This window comes from Cucurbita pepo, chromosome 10 (assembly GCF_057944985.1).
Source record: "Cucurbita pepo subsp. pepo isolate OVF chromosome 10, ASM5794498v1, whole genome shotgun sequence".
Lineage (NCBI taxonomy): Eukaryota > Viridiplantae > Streptophyta > Magnoliopsida > Cucurbitales > Cucurbitaceae > Cucurbita > Cucurbita pepo.
In genome coordinates, this window is record NC_141807.1 from 6352759 (window position 1) to 6370024 (window position 17266).

The 17266-nt window shown below is 36.8% G+C and overlaps 1 protein-coding gene across 2 annotated transcripts; it reads left to right on the forward strand.

Moving 5' to 3' along the window:
* The first annotated feature begins 397 nt into the window (after window positions 1-397).
* LOC111803318 (uncharacterized) lies at window positions 398-8897 on the forward strand. 2 transcript variants are annotated; one of them, XM_023687660.2, is made up of 5 exons: window positions 398-641; window positions 1428-1576; window positions 1771-4147; window positions 4244-5340; window positions 5765-8897. In XM_023687660.2, the coding sequence occupies exons 2-5, from the start codon at window positions 1508-1510 to the stop codon at window positions 8522-8524; spliced, it is 6303 nt and encodes a 2100-aa protein (XP_023543428.2). In that variant the 5' UTR covers window positions 398-641; window positions 1428-1507; the 3' UTR covers window positions 8525-8897. The 2 variants fall into 2 exon arrangements, with proteins under 2 accessions (XP_023543428.2, XP_086983802.1); XM_087127676.1 differs by having other exon boundaries at window positions 1508-1576.
* The last annotated feature ends 8369 nt before the right edge of the window (window positions 8898-17266 follow it).

Here is a 17266-nt window from a genome sequence, read left to right on the forward strand (position 1 = left end):
GAATTAAGTTTAGGTTTTGTGTTGTCCAATATATATATGTTCGTTTTAGTAAGGGTCATTTCGGTTCGGGTCAACCCAAATTTTTTATCAATGAATCTGAAACCCAAAATAAATCGATATGGTTTTAGAAAATGAATCCAACCCAATCCAAAATGTTGTTAGAACCCTTATGGTTCGAGTTGGGTTAGTCTGATTTTTCGAGTTCGATATACTCGACTAATTTTACCTACTTGAATGCAACTCAGACTCTCGAACCAGAGAAAATAGAGAAAATAAAGCTGATATTAAAATTCAAAATTAAAATAGTAATTAAAATAAGTAAAAAGAAAAGGAAAAAACGTACGAAATATAAAAAGACTATAATTTCTGTCACTCTCTTCATGCTATCTAATGGAGGAGTTGGCCTTGCTGACAATTACCATCGGAAGAAAAGGCGGCCAAAGCCGATGGGGCCATAGCCACAGCACATTTCACATACAGCACACCATTCACTTTCTCTCTCATCTCCTTTCTTCTTTATCTCACCTCCATTTCTCTCTCTCATCTGTGTTTCTTTTTCCCCTTCATTTGCAAATTTCCCATCTCCGGAATCTGCTCTGGCAGTGTTCAATTTCGGTTTCTTTCTTCGATTCCTCGATCAGGTATTGGTTTGATCTTAGTTTTTCACTTGATTGCAGATTTGGGGGTTTCCTTGATTGTTATACTGGTTTTTAGCTTGCTTTTGTGTATTTGTTTTTCTACTGTTTTGAAGTATTGGTGTTTGTTTAGCTTGTTGATTTTGTGCTTTTCGCCTAATCTGGTAGATATCGTTTCTGTCTGTCTCTGTCTCTGTCTCTCTCTCTCTCACTGAAACAACAAATTTTTGATCCGATCAAGCTCGGGATAAAGTTTACTGGACTTGGAGTTCGTTCAATCGCTTCCTTTGATTTGATTTTCTTGCGGTCGATCGAAGGAGGATTGTTTCGACATGATTTGAAAGGCGTGGTGTGCATTCGTTGTTTTCCGAGTGTTATCTTTGTTCTGTTCTTAATTTACATCCTCTGAATCTTGGATTGCATCTCGTGGTGATTTCTCTGTTTTTTATTTCTGAGAACGCCTGAAATTTACAACACTAGGGAAGTTGGATTATGAAGATAAACTCCAATCATAAAGAAGTATTGTTGGTTGGCCACTGCTTCAGCCTTGCAATTTGGTTGTAGCTTTCTATGCTTCGTTGATTTCTCTTTCAATCAGTCGTAACAACTGTAGCAAATGTAGGCAATGCAAAAAGAAGATAAACTAATTAGGTGACGAGAAATAGTTGACCTGTAATGCATTGCTTTGATTGAGCTAGTCCATTTCTTTTGAAGATGAATAGTGTATGATCTTGTAAAGATTATCAGGCCATAGGGTGAAGTATCTAACAATTATAACGTTTTTTGTTCAAGGTCAACTGGAGAGCATCCAAACGCTTAATCTGTATCTACTAAAGTAATTAATTCTGTTCAACTTTCTTGAATTCTGAAAGATGTCCGCTAGAAATTCAAGACGTGATGCGACAGAAAGGGTTTTGCCCCCTGAAGAACAGCAAGCCAAGGTGAGGTTGCAAGTTTAATTTGTTAAAATATTTTAATAGAACAAGAAATTTGGATCCTCTCTTATCTTCCCAACTTGGTACTATGTGCGATGTGCCATTAGCGTATAAGTGATTTCAACAGGAAATGTCACGTAATGTATTTATTTTTCTGATACTAATTCATGGGGTTTAATTATGGAGTTCTCTATTTTCAGATAAATGAAGTAAAAAAGTTAATGGGTCCAGAAACTTCATTTGGTGGGAAAATCCCAGGTGTGTTTAACTATGAAGATTATTCACAAAGAAGGATGGAAGCGTGCGGGAACAGGGAGAGATATATGAGATTGGCCGTGAAAATGGTTTTTCGTATTAATAAATTTGCAGTCGTATCTATGAGAACTTGCTACAGATCAGTTCGTAATTATCCATTTCTCTCTGCTCTACTGTGTTTGTTGATTCTCCTGTATAGATCAAGTCCTTTTTTGTTTTCCCTTTTGGTGTCCGCATCCCCTGTTTTGATTTGCACGGCTGTTCTGCTTGGAACCCTTCTGAGTTTTGGGCAACCTAATATACCTGAATTTGAAACAGAGGAGAAGGTTTCACGTGATGTAGCTTCCTTGAGATCTGGGATTTTGGACAATGCTACTGTTGTTGCTAAGGAGGATGATGGTTTTACTGTTGAGAGCTTTGAAGGAAATGAAGTAGGAAATTCTTATGTGGAAAGGTATTCTGAAGAAGAGAGGAAGACAAGCAAGCTTGACGAACATGCTGGTTTTGTTGGCTTTGCTCCTGTGATCGATGAGCAAAATCGTGAAATTGAGTTTGAGAAGGGCAGTGTTGAGGTGTTTGAGAGGGGTGGAGTTGAGGAGTTTGAAAAGGGTGAAGGTGAGAAGACAGTAACAGAGAGAGAATTCCCTAGTTCAGAGTTGGAGGAGAGGGGAGAAATTTATGAAAGGGATTTGGATGTCAAAAGTTCGGCAACAGATGGTGAAAATGTTATAGAGGACCAGCTTTTGGCTGCCCAAAGCATGAGAAATGAGGTTTTTGAAGTAGAAGATCCTAACATCTCCATAGAACATGTCCATAAAGGAGATAATCTGAACTCATCTCTCAGTGATAAAGATGATCATGATGAAAACGATTATGATTCTTTGGGTTCTGATTCTGATAGAGCAGAAAGCTCCTCACCTGATGCCTCAATGGCTGATATCATGCCTTTGCTGGATGAGTTGCACCCTCTCTTGAACTCAGAAGCTCCACAACCTGCTCATATGTCAAATGAAGAGTCAGATGCTTCTTCAGAACAGTCTTGTAAAAGTGATGGTGAATGTGTGATGTCAGATGATGAGGCTAAAATCCATGGAGAAGAACGCGGTGTTGCTGAGGATGAGGACGACGAGGATGATGAGGATGATGAGGGGATGCAAGAAGAGAAAGAGGATGAGAGCAAATCAGCTATCAAGTGGACCGAGGATGATCAAAAGAATCTCATGGATTTGGGAAGCTTAGAGCTAGAAAGGAATCAGCGTTTGGAAAGTCTCATTGCAAGGAGAAGAGCAAGGAACAACATGAGAATGTTGGCTGGGAAGAATTTGATAGACTTGGATGGTTTTGATCTTCCTAGTAATGTACCGCCCATATCTACAACCCGACATAACCCATTTGATCCCTCTTATGATTCATACGACAATATGGGATTGCCACCAATTCCTGGGTCTGCTCCATCTATTTTGTTGCCTAGACGTAATCCATTTGATCTTCCATATGACCCAAATGAAGAAAAACCGGATCTCAAAAGTGATGATTTTGAACAAGAATTTTTTCCACCTCAACAGAAAGATATATTCCGAAGACATGAAAGTTTCAGTGTGGGCCCCTCAAACTTTGCTATTTCCAAGCTAGAGCAACAAAATATTAGATGGAAACCATATTTCATGCCTGAAAAAATAGCTGCCGAAAGAACAAGCTGCTCTCCATTAGAGAGACAATTTAGTGAAGTCGATGAATCAAAACTGAGTTGTGTTTCTGATACTGAATCAATGACTTCCATTCCAGATCAGGATGACAAGAAGCCTGATGAATCACAATCTTTTCTGGAAACAGCAACAGGTTCCTACTTTGACTCCTCAGCCAGTGGTATCGAGCATGAAAATGAACCATGGGAGTTTATTGGCTCTGAAGATTGCGTTCAAGAAAACAGAGATGTGCATCATGAAGTGATTGAGATAACTTTGGGATCTACTGAGAGTCACTTAGAAAGCCAATCTAGACCAACTGAAATCGGAGCTGCAGATACCCCAGTGGAGATTAATGCCAGCGAAATTCACTCCAAAAATGTATTAGTTGAAACAAATTTCAGCAGCAATTCCAGCTTGTGTTCATTATCAGAAGAAGTGAATGAAACACCATTTGAGTTCAAAACAGATGAGGTGAAACTGAGTAGCCTGCAAGCAGAGGAATCTGGTATTGATACTACTAGCATAACAATGTTGACTGCCGTTGAAGAAGACGCCGACTTCAAGAATGCCAGTGAAGTGTTGGCTGACAATCAGCATAAGGAGCCCGTTTATGACTCTAGCCCTAAAGCAAAAGGTGAGCTCTCTTTTTCACTTGTTTATTATAATGCGTATACAGAATTAACCAGTATGCACTCTTCCCTTTTTACTGACACAATCGCCTCCTTTTCAGGTAAGGAATCCGAAGTACATTCTGAAATAGAACAGGACATTACTTCCAGCTTGAAAGATATGCATGATGACTCCTCAGAGTTACATAAAGTTGATAAAAATGAACAAGAATCGAGGGAAGTTTCAGAATTTATTGTTCATGAGGTTGCAAAGGTTGAGTCTCCCAAGCATGACACCAATTATGATGCTCAAAACTTAGCCGTGGCCCCTGAACTTTTAGTTGAGCATGTTACAATAGATTCTGGTCTGTCCTTCTCAGACATTGCATCAGTAGAGAGAGTAATAGTCGGTGATGTTATGGAAGAAAAAGATCAGTTGACAAGTCATGAGGAGGGTAGTATTGATGGAATTCCCAAAGTTGAAGATGAAAATCTAGATTCTTCACCTTCAAGTGATCAGATCTCTTCTCGTTGTCTGACTTTCACTGAACCAGAGAACCAACTCTCTTCAGCCGAAATCCATGTTTCATCAGATATTGGGTCACCTTCAAATCCAAAACATGTGGAAATGCATGAAACATTAAATAACGAAGAAAGTCCTGAAGTTGAACAAACAAAAATCTGTAGATCAAGTTCATCCGATAGCAGTTCTGTGGAAGAAGTAATTTTGCAAACTGATGTAATTTGTCATACTGAACAACCTACTACTTCTATATCACATCGTGGTTCAGAAATCCCAGCTCAAGATGTAAATGACCTGGTTGAGAAGACAGATTCTGTGGCTACTTCTTATGACAATTTGACTACTACCAATGCAACTATTACTGGATCACCGGAACAAAAAACCACTCCAGTGGTGGATGAGCAAGTCAGTTTGATTTCTTTGCCTTCGACATTTCCTTCTGAATTGGACCAAGTTGAGGAGCGGTCAATGAATGTGAAAGAATTTGTTAGGTCTGAACAAGATATCGTTGAGTCCTCAAGTGTCGAACCACACACAGAGAGTGAAGCCTTGCAGGATCTGGATATTAAAATTGATTCTTCAGATTCTAGTACTCCTAATGTGGCTCTTGAAGATATTTCGCCTGTCACTGAATTAGAGCAGTCCTGGTCGGACAAGCCAATGGTTGATGATCTTAGTAACTGTGAGGATACTGAGGTAAGTGTTGCTAGATTACTGATCTTTTTGAATACTTTTTTTGAGTTGATGGTTCTCTTCTTACTATGACATCAAGGATCTTGAAAAGATCCAATTCTTGCTATTGCATCAATGATCTTGAAAAGATTCAATCCATAGAGTTACTCATAAATCATAATGTTGTATTCATCATGGATTAGATATTGATTAAACGCGATATATAATTATTGCATTTTTCGTGGCCTGTGGATGGCCCTATCTGCATGGGGTCTCGTTTCCGTAAGATCTAGCATACCACTGCAAGTTTCTCTTTTAACTGATCTGAGTATGATAATTTCTCTTACCATGTTATTTAATGAATTGATTGTGGCTTTGTGAGAGAAGACTATAGTCATATTATTTAATTAGAGAAGTAAAATGACGATATCAAGCTCATACTTCGCAGGAACCAGGTGTTTTATTGACAGATTCTGCTGCTGAAGTAATCTCTGAAAATATAACACCAGAAGTTCATGAAGACATTTCAACAGCTTTATCTTCTGTAGACTCTGATTCATCCTCATCTTCATCAGATCATGACTTCAGATCACTCAATACTGGAAGAGATCCAAAAGATGATATTGTTGATGAAGTCGTATTTGAGAATCGTGAGGAGTTTTCAAGGCATTTGGACTATCTAGCAGAAACATTTGGACCTCGTTTTTCAGAAAAGATGACTAGGGAAGAGGTATATGAAATAACAGATATTGATGAAGGATTGTTATTAGAATTGGACGAAGTTGGGGATTTTAGCGTCAAAGAAGTTGGGGAACCAGTCCTTGAAGAAAAGGTACTCCCAGAGGAAGCTCAAGCAGAGAGATTTGAATTGGGTTCTAATTCCAATCCGACAGAAGCTAAATCAGATATACCAATTCTTGAAGCAAGATCACTTGATGATATCAACTTAGCTTTTAGGCAACTTCATGAAGGAGTCGATGTTGAGGATGTCATTCTTCCCAGTGCGATTGAAAGCCAGATTAATGAACTCAATCCTGAAGCAAGTTCGGATTTGGAGGTTGTGGAAGCGAGGTCTCTCGGAGATATTCATGTTGCTTTGACACAAGTATCCAAGGATAACATAGGTGAATCAAGTTCTAGCTCCAACAACTTAGAAGCTAAATCAGATATACCAATGCTAGAAGCAAAATCTCTTGATGATATCAACTTAGCTTTTAGGCAACTTCACGAAGGAGTCGATGTTGAGGATATCATTCTTCCCAGTGCGATCGAAAGCCAGATTAATGAACTCAATCCTGAAGCAAGTTCGGATTTGGAGGTTGTGGAAGCGAGATCTCTCGGAGATATTCATGTTGCTTTGACACAAGTATCAAAGGATAACATAGGTGAATCAAGTTCTAGCTCCAACAACTTAGAAGCTAAATCAGATATACCAATGCTTGAAGCAAAATCTCTTGATGATATCAACTTAGCTTTTAGGCAACTTCACGAAGGAGTCGATGTTGAGGATGTCATCCTTCCCTGTGCGATTGAAAGCCAGATTAATGAACTCAATCCTGAATCAAGCTCGGATTTGGAGGTTGTGGAAGCAAGTTCTCCCGGCGATATTCATGTTACTTTGACGCAAGTATCAAAGTTAGGTGAATCAAGTTCTAGTTCCAACAACTTAGAAGCTAAATCAGATATACCAATGCTTGAAGCAAGATCACTTGATGATATCAACTTAGCTTTTAGGCAACTTCATGAAGGAGTCGATGTTGAGGATGTCATTCTTCCCAGTGCGATGGAAAGCCAGATTAATGAACTCAATCCTGAAGCAAGTTCGGATTTGGAGGATGTGGAAGCGAGATCTCTGGAAGATATTCATGTTGCTTTGACGCAAGTATCAAAGAATGACATAGATGAATCAAGTTCTAGCTCCAACAACTTAGAAGCTAAATCAGATATACCAATACTTGAAGCAAGATCACTTGATGATATCAACTTAGATTTTAGGCAACTTCACGAAGGAGTCGATGTTGAGGATGTCATTCTTCCCAGTGCAATTGAAAGCCAGATTAATGAACTCAGTCCTGAAGCAAGTTCGGATTTGGATGATGTGGAAGCGAGATCTCTCGAAGATATTCATGTTGCTTTGACGCAAGTATCAAAGAATAACATAGATGAATCAATTTCTATCTCCAACAACTTAGCAGCTAAATCAGATATACCAATGCTTGAAGCAAGATCACTTGATGATATCAACTTAGCTTTTAGGCAACTTCACGAAGGAGTCGATGTTGAGGATGTCATTCTTCCCAGTGCGATCGAAAGCCAGATTAATGAACTCAATCCTGAAGCAAGTTCGGATTTGGAGGATGTGGAAGCGAGATCTCTCGAAGATATTCATGTTGCTTTGAGGCAAGTATCAAAGAATAACATAGATGAATCAAGTTCTAGCTCCAACAACTTAGAATCAAAATCAGATATACCAATGCTTGAAGCAAAATCACTTGATGATATCAACATAGCTTTTAGGCAACTTCACGAAGGAGTAGACGTGGAGGATGTCATTCTTCCCAGTGCGATTGAAAGCCAGATTAATGAACTCAATCCTGAAGCAAGTTCGGATTTGGAAGTCGTTGAAGCAAGATCTGTGGGAGATATCCATGTTGCTTTGATGCAACTCTCCGAGCATAGCATTGTTGAATCAGGTTCTACTTCCAATCCTACTGAGACTAAATCAGATATACCAATTCTTGAAGCAAGATCACTAGATGATATCAACTTAGCTTTTAGGCAACTCCATGAAGGAGTAGATTTGGAGGATGTCATCCTTCCCAGTGCGGTCGAAAACCAGATTAAGGAAGAATCCAAAGCTGAAACAAGTTCAGATTTGGAAGTTGTTGAAGCAAAATCACTAGGAGATATTCATGTTGCCTTGATGCTGCAAGCCTCAGAGAAAAACTTGGATGAACTTCCAACGAGCTCTGTGTCAAATGATCCATCAGAGGGAGGATTAGAACCATATGGAGTGGATTCCAACATTGAGACTTTCCCATCAAACACGACTAATGTCGACAAACCAGCAGACGTAGTTGATGAAAAATCTTTAGATTTAAAGGTTTCTGCTTCCAAAACCAAAGACAAAAAGGCAAAATCTGGAAAATCAGAATCAGGCTCTAGCTCCAGCTCCAGCTCCAGCTCCAGCTCAAGTGATTCTGATTGAGCACAGGTAATCATAAGAGGTATAAGGAGTAGAATTATGTGGAGTTTTCCTCTTCATTTTATTATTTTTCTTTTTTCTTTTCGGGTTTGGTTTTCGAGTTTGGTTAGCTTATTCCTTTTTGACTGTGCAAGCTTTTAAAAAAATGAGTTGTGGATTGATTTCTTGTAATTGTGCAAGTTTCCCAGATCCCCATTCCCCCTTGAGAGTTTTTAAGTTTGAGGGAGAAGAAAAGGTGGGGGTTTTCTTTTTCTATTCTTTTTTTGTTTAAATCTGTGTGTAAAAGTTCTGTTGTATTGATGATTTGAGCTGTGTTTGCATTTGATGTGTATCAAGTTTCCATGTAGTTTTACTGGATTGTGAGTATTGTTACAGAGATATCATCTATATGATGAATTTGTAAGAACTAGGAAGTACTTTTCTCTTTGAAATGTTGTGGGAATTGTGTATAGAATGTTGAAGGGCAAGAAATTGCCTGCAATGGTCGATTTGCTTGGTCCAGCAGGTAAGAAATTGGATTTGCTGGTTCCAGCCTAAGAATGTACATAAGTTTACGAGAGGTGACAGCTCGTGACGCTCCGAGATCGTTAGAAAAAGGGCACGGGAGCCCGCCCTTGATCATATTCCATTTTCCTATGGTTCATGGGAGAAAAGGTGGGAACAGGTATGTGTATCTAAAGCTCATGTTTGTTTCATGGTTTTAAATTAGACATGTAAAACCTTGTTTTGTAAACCATTTGATTAATGGAAGAGTAATTTTTAATGTTTTTAAAATAAATTAAAATTTAAGAGTATTAATGAAAATTTTTAAAACAGGTATATTTGAAACTGTTTTGAAAGTTGATATTTTTTAAACAAAATTCAAAATTAATGGTAAGAGTATTTTTAAATTTTTATTACAGTGTTTTTTTTTATTTATTAATTTAGCCATTATTTTATACTTAATTATTTTTTAAGTTATTTTTATTATTTTATTTAGAAATTAGTATAATTGTATAAGATTATAAACAAATATATATATATATATATATATATATATATATATATATATATATATATATATATATATATATATGATTTAATATAATTTATTCCTCTCTATACCATATATTTTATAGTTTGAAACATAAATTGTATTAAAAATTTATATAATTTTATTAAAACATTTATTTGAGCAAAATTATTAAAAATATTACAAAATAAACTCAAAATTTTAAAAATAATTAAAAACTTGGGATTGGAATTAAGAATCAAAAACTTTATATTTATTATGAAATTATGTATAGTAAACTAGACATCTTTACTTTCATGTATAGTAATTTATGAAGGACTTTACAAATTCAATCCCTCGTGATTGGCGCCTGAGAATGCTTACTTAATCCACCACACCTAACTGGTGTGTGAAAGTTCTCTATTTATAATTAAATAAATTAATGCTTGCTTAATCCACACCACCGTGAAAGTTCTCTATTTATAATCAAATAAATTACAAGGATATGGAAATAATAATAAATGAAAATAATAATCAATGGAAAGATATTTATAATCAAATAAATTACAATGATATGAAAATAATAATAAATGGAAATAACAATAAATGAAAAGATACCTACGGTAAGAAGACAGATATCTAGATATTTGTCTTTATATATGGTAAACAATAATCTAGTACTAAATATCCTTAAAATGTCTTGAGGTGAAAAGTGGCGTTCTCAAATGTGCAAAGAGGGCGAAGGCTACCAACGATACGAATGGAGGTTTCTGCAACTCTAATTGTTCGTCTTGGTTTCGTGGTGTCCACAAGTACATCATGATGGTGTTAATATAACACATGCGGAAGCAATTTGGATCTTAGGCACTTTTAGAACATCAATTATAGTAAATAACTAGCATATTCATAAGTATTAAAATTTAATGAGTTTGAATACTAACCTTTTGTAGTTCAAACTTCTTTTTCCTCATGAATCGGTTTCGAACTACCACTAGTGTCTTCTCCACTATCCTCCGGCCTTAGAACGGGATTGTGGAATCCGGTGAGTGACTAAACGGGAGGGATTTTGTATATATGAAGAGAGTGTTTGTGAGAGGTTTTTCTCAAAGTTTTTCACCAAGAAGAAGACCTTCCATGTACCATGATCACTCTATTTAAAGAGTCATGTTTGCATGTTCATGCAAATTTGAGTTCACCAAATTTTGACACTCAAAATTCCACTCAAATGTTTGGGATTATGTGGCAAGCATGCAAGTTTGGTTAAACCAAATTTTGACATCTCAAAATTCCACTAACATGTATTTTTCCATTAAATGAAGTCAACATTTTGACTTTCTTCATTTAATTCAACAATTAATTTGAATAATTAATTTCAAATTAAAGTAACATCAAATGATTAATTAAACTATTTAATTAATATTTAATATTAATTCAAATGTCAATCCCAATCAATTCCGACACATTTAAATCTTATTTAAATATCTCAGATTCTCTCTTTTTATTTAATTCGTAAATAAAACAAAAATGCGGTTAAATATATCGTATATATATAGCGCATATTCCCTAATTTGAATTTGAACACTTCGAACTCACTCGTCACACTGTTCTATGGTTTAGTCCGATATGAGCTAGCAGAGGGACCTAATGGACCTATAGATCATGGGTTCCAACGATCCAAGATTAACCGGTTAAACTCATTAACTTGGTTAACCAACATTCGTTAACTACTAGGACACTCCATTATAGCCTAGTAGTTGCACTCCCCTCACTATAGATATATTTCTGTCCATTTGATATAACCATGATTAGTAAGTCGATCCTTCACAGGTTGTTCGTAACTAGAGCTGGGTCAATTTACCGTTTTACCCCTGAAGTTACTTCTTGTTCTTTATGTCTCACTGATCCTCTAATGAACAATTGGTTTGTGGTCCAACCAGTAAACCGAATCCCTCTCAGGCCAATGAGAGGGTGGGGCCCCTTGTTCAAGACCTGGAGTCAATGCTTAAGGGAACTACCTCTCTTCTATCCCTAAAAGTGGGTAGGAGTGAATTCCATCTTGCACCCCACGTCCCCAGCCATTCACCCAGTCTTACCCCTGAAATGGGATGCCTATTGAGTCGGCGAAGTGGGTAGGAGTGAATTCCATCTTGCACCCCACGTCCCCAGCCATTCACCCAGTCTTACCCCTGAAATGGGATGCCTATTGAGTCGGCGAACTAGAGCTACTCTCACCCAGTGCAAATATAAGGATAATTCTGAATAAACAGGAGTTCATGGTTAGCTTAGGATTAAAACAGAGTTACCTAGGTTATCGAATGAAAAGAAAATCAGTCTCAACAGTAAACGACATTATAAAGTGAGAGTGGTTTTTTTCATGGTTCGATCTTATGCAATACTCATTGCATAGGACGCCCCCACTCACATGTCTCCACATATACAATTTAGTGATCACATTGTTTATATCATATACAAAAGTGGGCCGCATCCATAGTGTCCCCAGAATAAGGTACTCAGCCTTATCCTTATACTATAGATCGTTTTGATTATATACTTGAACTTGATCCACTCTTATGTCTCTACATATAGTTCAAGTAATCATACTATAGCCAGAGTGTTCTTAGTTTATTGGATTTAGATTAATGATTGTAAAGTTCACTTTATTCAATAACAATCTTTACTGAATAAATAATAGTAATAACTTTATTGAAAATAGAATATGATTTTGTTTACAAACTATGAGTTTTAGGACATAAAACCCAACACATCAACCATCTTGAATGTCCATGTACTTGGATCTCCACTACAACTTTGCATTGTCGGCTAGATGATTGTTTCCAACACGACCTTTGCTTCTTCTGCCATGGTATTTGTGGTTCGGTGAGAGTTCACTCATTTGGTAGCGAGAGGAAGAAAGTACTATTCGAAACCAAAGATAAAGTTCTCTAGAGTCTTGATATCTTGAACCCCCATCGAAAGTCGCCGGAAAGGCCAAGAATTTCGAGAAGTGCTGAAAATCTCGGGCAACGAACCTCAACCAGCCACCATGATGCTCACAAAGCGCTCCTGGTAAGGATCACGGTGTTCTAAATATTCGAACTGGACCTATTACACGATTCAAGGCCAAGAAGATTCAACAAGCATTCATTCTTCATCTACAAAGTTGGATAGGCTCTGTTCGACCATTATTTCTAGTGTTACAAACTGATTCGATCGAGGAAAGAGAATAAAGTTACTATAAATAGCACGTGATTGATAGTTTTTTATAAAACTTTATTTATTATTTTAATTTCATAATTTGCTGCGGGTGTAAAATTACTAGTCAAAGTGGTTATAACTTGTTTATTTTTTTATCGGGATTTAAAGGGACTAAGAGTAAATCACGACCACTAACTTCTTTATTGAGCATCTGAAGAGTTAAAGTTTATTTTGTGTTAGTATTTGAAGAGTTACAAGTTTGAGGGACTATAAATACCCACAAATTAACATGTAAAGACAGATTATTTGAGGAATGAAATTTAGCTCTCAAGTTGAGACTTTCATCGTTAGAAATTTGAGTATCATTTTTGTCATTTCTAAGCTTTATGCAATTCTTGTGATAGATTGCATCTCAGCCAATCAATCAAGCCTTAATCAAGTTCAATTGTGGAGTGACTCAATTTAGAACAAGGTTCCAAATCTTGCTCCTATCTTTAATGTTAAAAGATAATCTAACTCTACCTTTATCTTTTGATTGATCTGAATTTTGTATAAGAAGTGTTAATTTCTTTGATTCAACTGTTCTTGCTTTCTTTTTATATTTATTCCGTTTGTTACACAAGCAGTGTTCGAACTAGAACCTTTATTGCATGTATTTTCTGTAAGCACCCCAGCGATGGTAGATTTAGTAGCTAAGGTTTGAGTAAGAGATGACCAAGTAACTATAGATAATCAAACCCTAAGCGTAAACCTAATAGTGGTTAACATGACGGACTTCGATGTAATACTAGGTAAGGATTGAGTAAGAGATGACCAAGTAACTGTAGCTAATCGAACCATAAGCGTAAACCTAATAGTGGTTAACATGATGGACTTCGATGTAATACTAGGTATGGATTGGTTAGTTGAAAACCACACTAGTACAGACTGTTGTAAAAAGGAAGTAATATTTTCACCATTATTTGGACACATCTTTAAGTTCAAAGGTACATGCACTGAGACTACCTTGAAGGTAGTCTCGATGATGAAAGCTAAGAGACTAGTTCAACAAGGGGGTTTGGCTGTATTAGCATGTGCCGTAGATTTAAGAGGAACATAGAAGACCTTAGATACAATACTGGTAGTGAAAGAATTTTTGGATGTTTTTTCGGAAGACATACTAGGAATACACCCTTCTCGAGCTGTAGATTTCGCTATAAAACTCGAACCGACAACCGGGCTTATTTCTAAAGTACCCTACCGCATGGCGCCAAAAGAGTTGAAAGAACTCAAGGCACGATTACAAGACCTACTGGACAAAGGTTTCATCTGTCCTAGGATAGTGTCGTAGGAAAATAGACTGATATGATAGGTCCCGTCATTGCATTTGCATGTTTTTGTTGCATAACCCCAATAGGGAGTCGCTTACTGAGTATTTTTAAAATACTCAAACCTCGTGCTACTACATTTTCAAATAAAGGCAAGGTACTCATGTGAGACAAACGGAAGCATCGCAAATCCCGTGACCGTGATACATGCATAGGATAGATTTTCTTTCCAATTTGATAGTATAGATTAGTATAGGTTGAGTTGTATTTGCATTCATAGTATAGTTTAGTATATGTTAAATTACATTTGCATTATTAGTATAGGTTAGTACAAGTTGAATTCTAATTGCATTAATAAACCTCATCCTTTTTGGTGAACTGTAGATTTCGCGGCTTATTAGCAACCATAAAAAGATCTCTTCAGCCCTCGACTTCTTCATGAATCCTTAATCTCTCGATGTCATGAAGTTCATGGTAACCTTTGATTTGAGTTTAAGAGACTATGGATGACAAATTTAAAGTTTTTTTTCCAAATCCATAAAAAACGAACCCGACAAGTGTTTCTTTGATTCCCCTCGATCCATAGCTCTTCAACCTTCATGGTAGCCATAAAACTTCTTCCTCGAGTGCCTGAAAGTCTATTGGGATGGGTTTGGAAGGATGACGTTTCGTGTAGCCTCAAACATGGTCATGAAAACTCGAATTGGGCATGTGTTTGGGCCATTTTTAACTCTCGAATCCTTCATCAAACTTGTTGGGGAACTCATTTTGAACATGTAGGAAATGGTTGAGGGAAAATGGTTACTCGTAGCTCCTTAATTTTAAAGATATTCGAGGAAGAAAAATTTATAATGTAGGAGCTTATTTCTCGAGTTTTAAGAACTCTCATCACTTCATTCTTGTCCCAATACATTACCGAGAACTTCATATTTATATATAGAGTTTTGAACGACCTTGAATCACCTAGAATCAACTTGATTTTAAACTTAGAATTTCTAAAAGGTCCATTGGAAATATCTTCTCTGACGAGGGGGCTATCCACCTTAGATTTGAATTCTAGTAGTTAAGTATCTCAAGTCTTCACTTAAATTTTAGCTCAATCCAACCACTGAAATTCAATTGATTTTGTGCAGGTTGCACATTGTGGCGCTCTAGCTTTTCTGACCAATGGCAAATATGTAAATATTTTGAACTCTAGGGGTATTTTGGTAGTTTTCCAACTTCCTTAGGCCCATTGTCCTTGCTTGGGTCTCTTAATCGTTTCCTTGGTTTCCTTAAACCTTTCTTGGGTTACCTTAACTTTACTTGGAGTATTTTATGTTCGCCCACAGCTTCAACCCCCGACAAAATTGATGACAAGCTTCAACCCCCGACAAAATTGAAGACCTTGTCATTCTTGGACATGTCACACATATCCAACATAAGCCTAGAAAACTGCTAACGTAGTTCATATATTCCCAGTATGCCTCAACTCTCATTCTTGCTATTAGGTCAACATTCTCTGAGAAGAACGGTGAGCGAAGTTCCTATTTCAAGCTCTCCCAAGTATCCACAGTACATCAATCATCCTGTATGTTCATGTACTTGCATCGTTAGCTAGATGTATTGTTTCCAATACGACCTTCACTTCTTCTGCTATGATATTTTTGACTTGGGTAGAGTTCACTCATCTGGTAGCGAGAGAAAGAAAAGTACTTTTCGAAGTCAAAGATAAAGTTCTCTAAAGCCTTGGCATCTCAAACACCAAAGAAGAGCTTAGACTATGAGAACCTTACCTTGTTATGTTGGGTTAAACCACATTCAAAGGGTTGCTTTTAAATCCTTAGACATTTTTTAGACCATCTAAAGTATCACTTATTGTGCATTGTCTAAGGCCCTTGATATGTTCCTCCATTCAAGCAACAAATCTCGTCGAGCTATCTCCACACTCAATGTCACTAGGAGTTGTAGCCTTGTCTTCTAGGGTCTCGATCCTTAGATTAAATCATGGATGGGCATTGCCTCAAGGCGGCCTGACATTTAGTCAATCTCGTATGTTTTAGTCGCAATCTCGTTTATGTGAGATTTTAAAAGCCTCATTCTATCAGGAACATCACTTAGGTTGAGTAATTGATCTTTGATCTTTACCAATCAATCCGTCTGAGACTTGTTCAGTTGTTTCAGAGTGGACATATTTGTTCACTATGATTCGAGAAGCCAACTTGGTTCATATACCACTTGTCACAATCACACTCTTATAGTAGCAAGACAATGATTGTGTGACACTTATTTTAACCTAGTAAACAAGTTAGGTGTGGGATAGTCGAACTTTGCAGACAATCTTGACATATGATTGAGTCTTGAGTCACGTAATTTGAGAGATGTTTTATAAAACTTGAACAAGGAAATGAGTTTAATTTAATTTTGTTTTTTTTTTATTTTTTTTTTTTTAAAGAAAGTAATGTTATAGGCTAAAGATGAATGAGCAATAACTACAACTTTGATAGCGTATAACCCAAGTAGGAAGAATTGCCAACTAATCACATATCCTATAATATATTTTATAACAATTTAGTTTTGGTAAGTATAGACATGATTCTGGTGAATGGTTGTACACCACCATATTAATATAAGAAGAATAATAAAGACCTAACTAACTTGAAAGAAATTAAGACGGGTTTGGAGACCATTGGTAACATGCCCTCGACACGGGGCCACTAGGCATGCTTGTAAAATGCGTGTTGTTTTGGTCACGTGGCCTTACTGTAGGATAGGTTAGACGACTTGTTTGATGTATGACGACACGTGCTTAGTGGCCCCTGCACGTGTCATTTATGCTTTATACTTATGATGCTCTGATTATATTATATGATGATGATGTGTGATGTATGACGTATGATGACATGAATGATGTTCATAATGTTGTTATATGATGACGTTGGATGATGATGTTAATGCATGACAACATGACGATGTAAGATCATGAAATTTCTTAATATGACATTATTTTCCATATAAAGATGAAATGCATGTTTTAAATGTCACGCTGCATTATGACTATGATTTTCCTAGGACATTACCCTAGTTAATGTTAATGATGATAAATATACGGAGACCAATGTACGTATGTTGCTTATAGTAATATGTGAACGGAACTTAGGGTTGCGTCACAAAGATGTTTAAAGATGAGAAACTATAGGGATCTCATGCATTCTGTGTGTACATATACATTGAACTACTTTCCCTTTTATGGTGATGAGTACGAACGTGTAC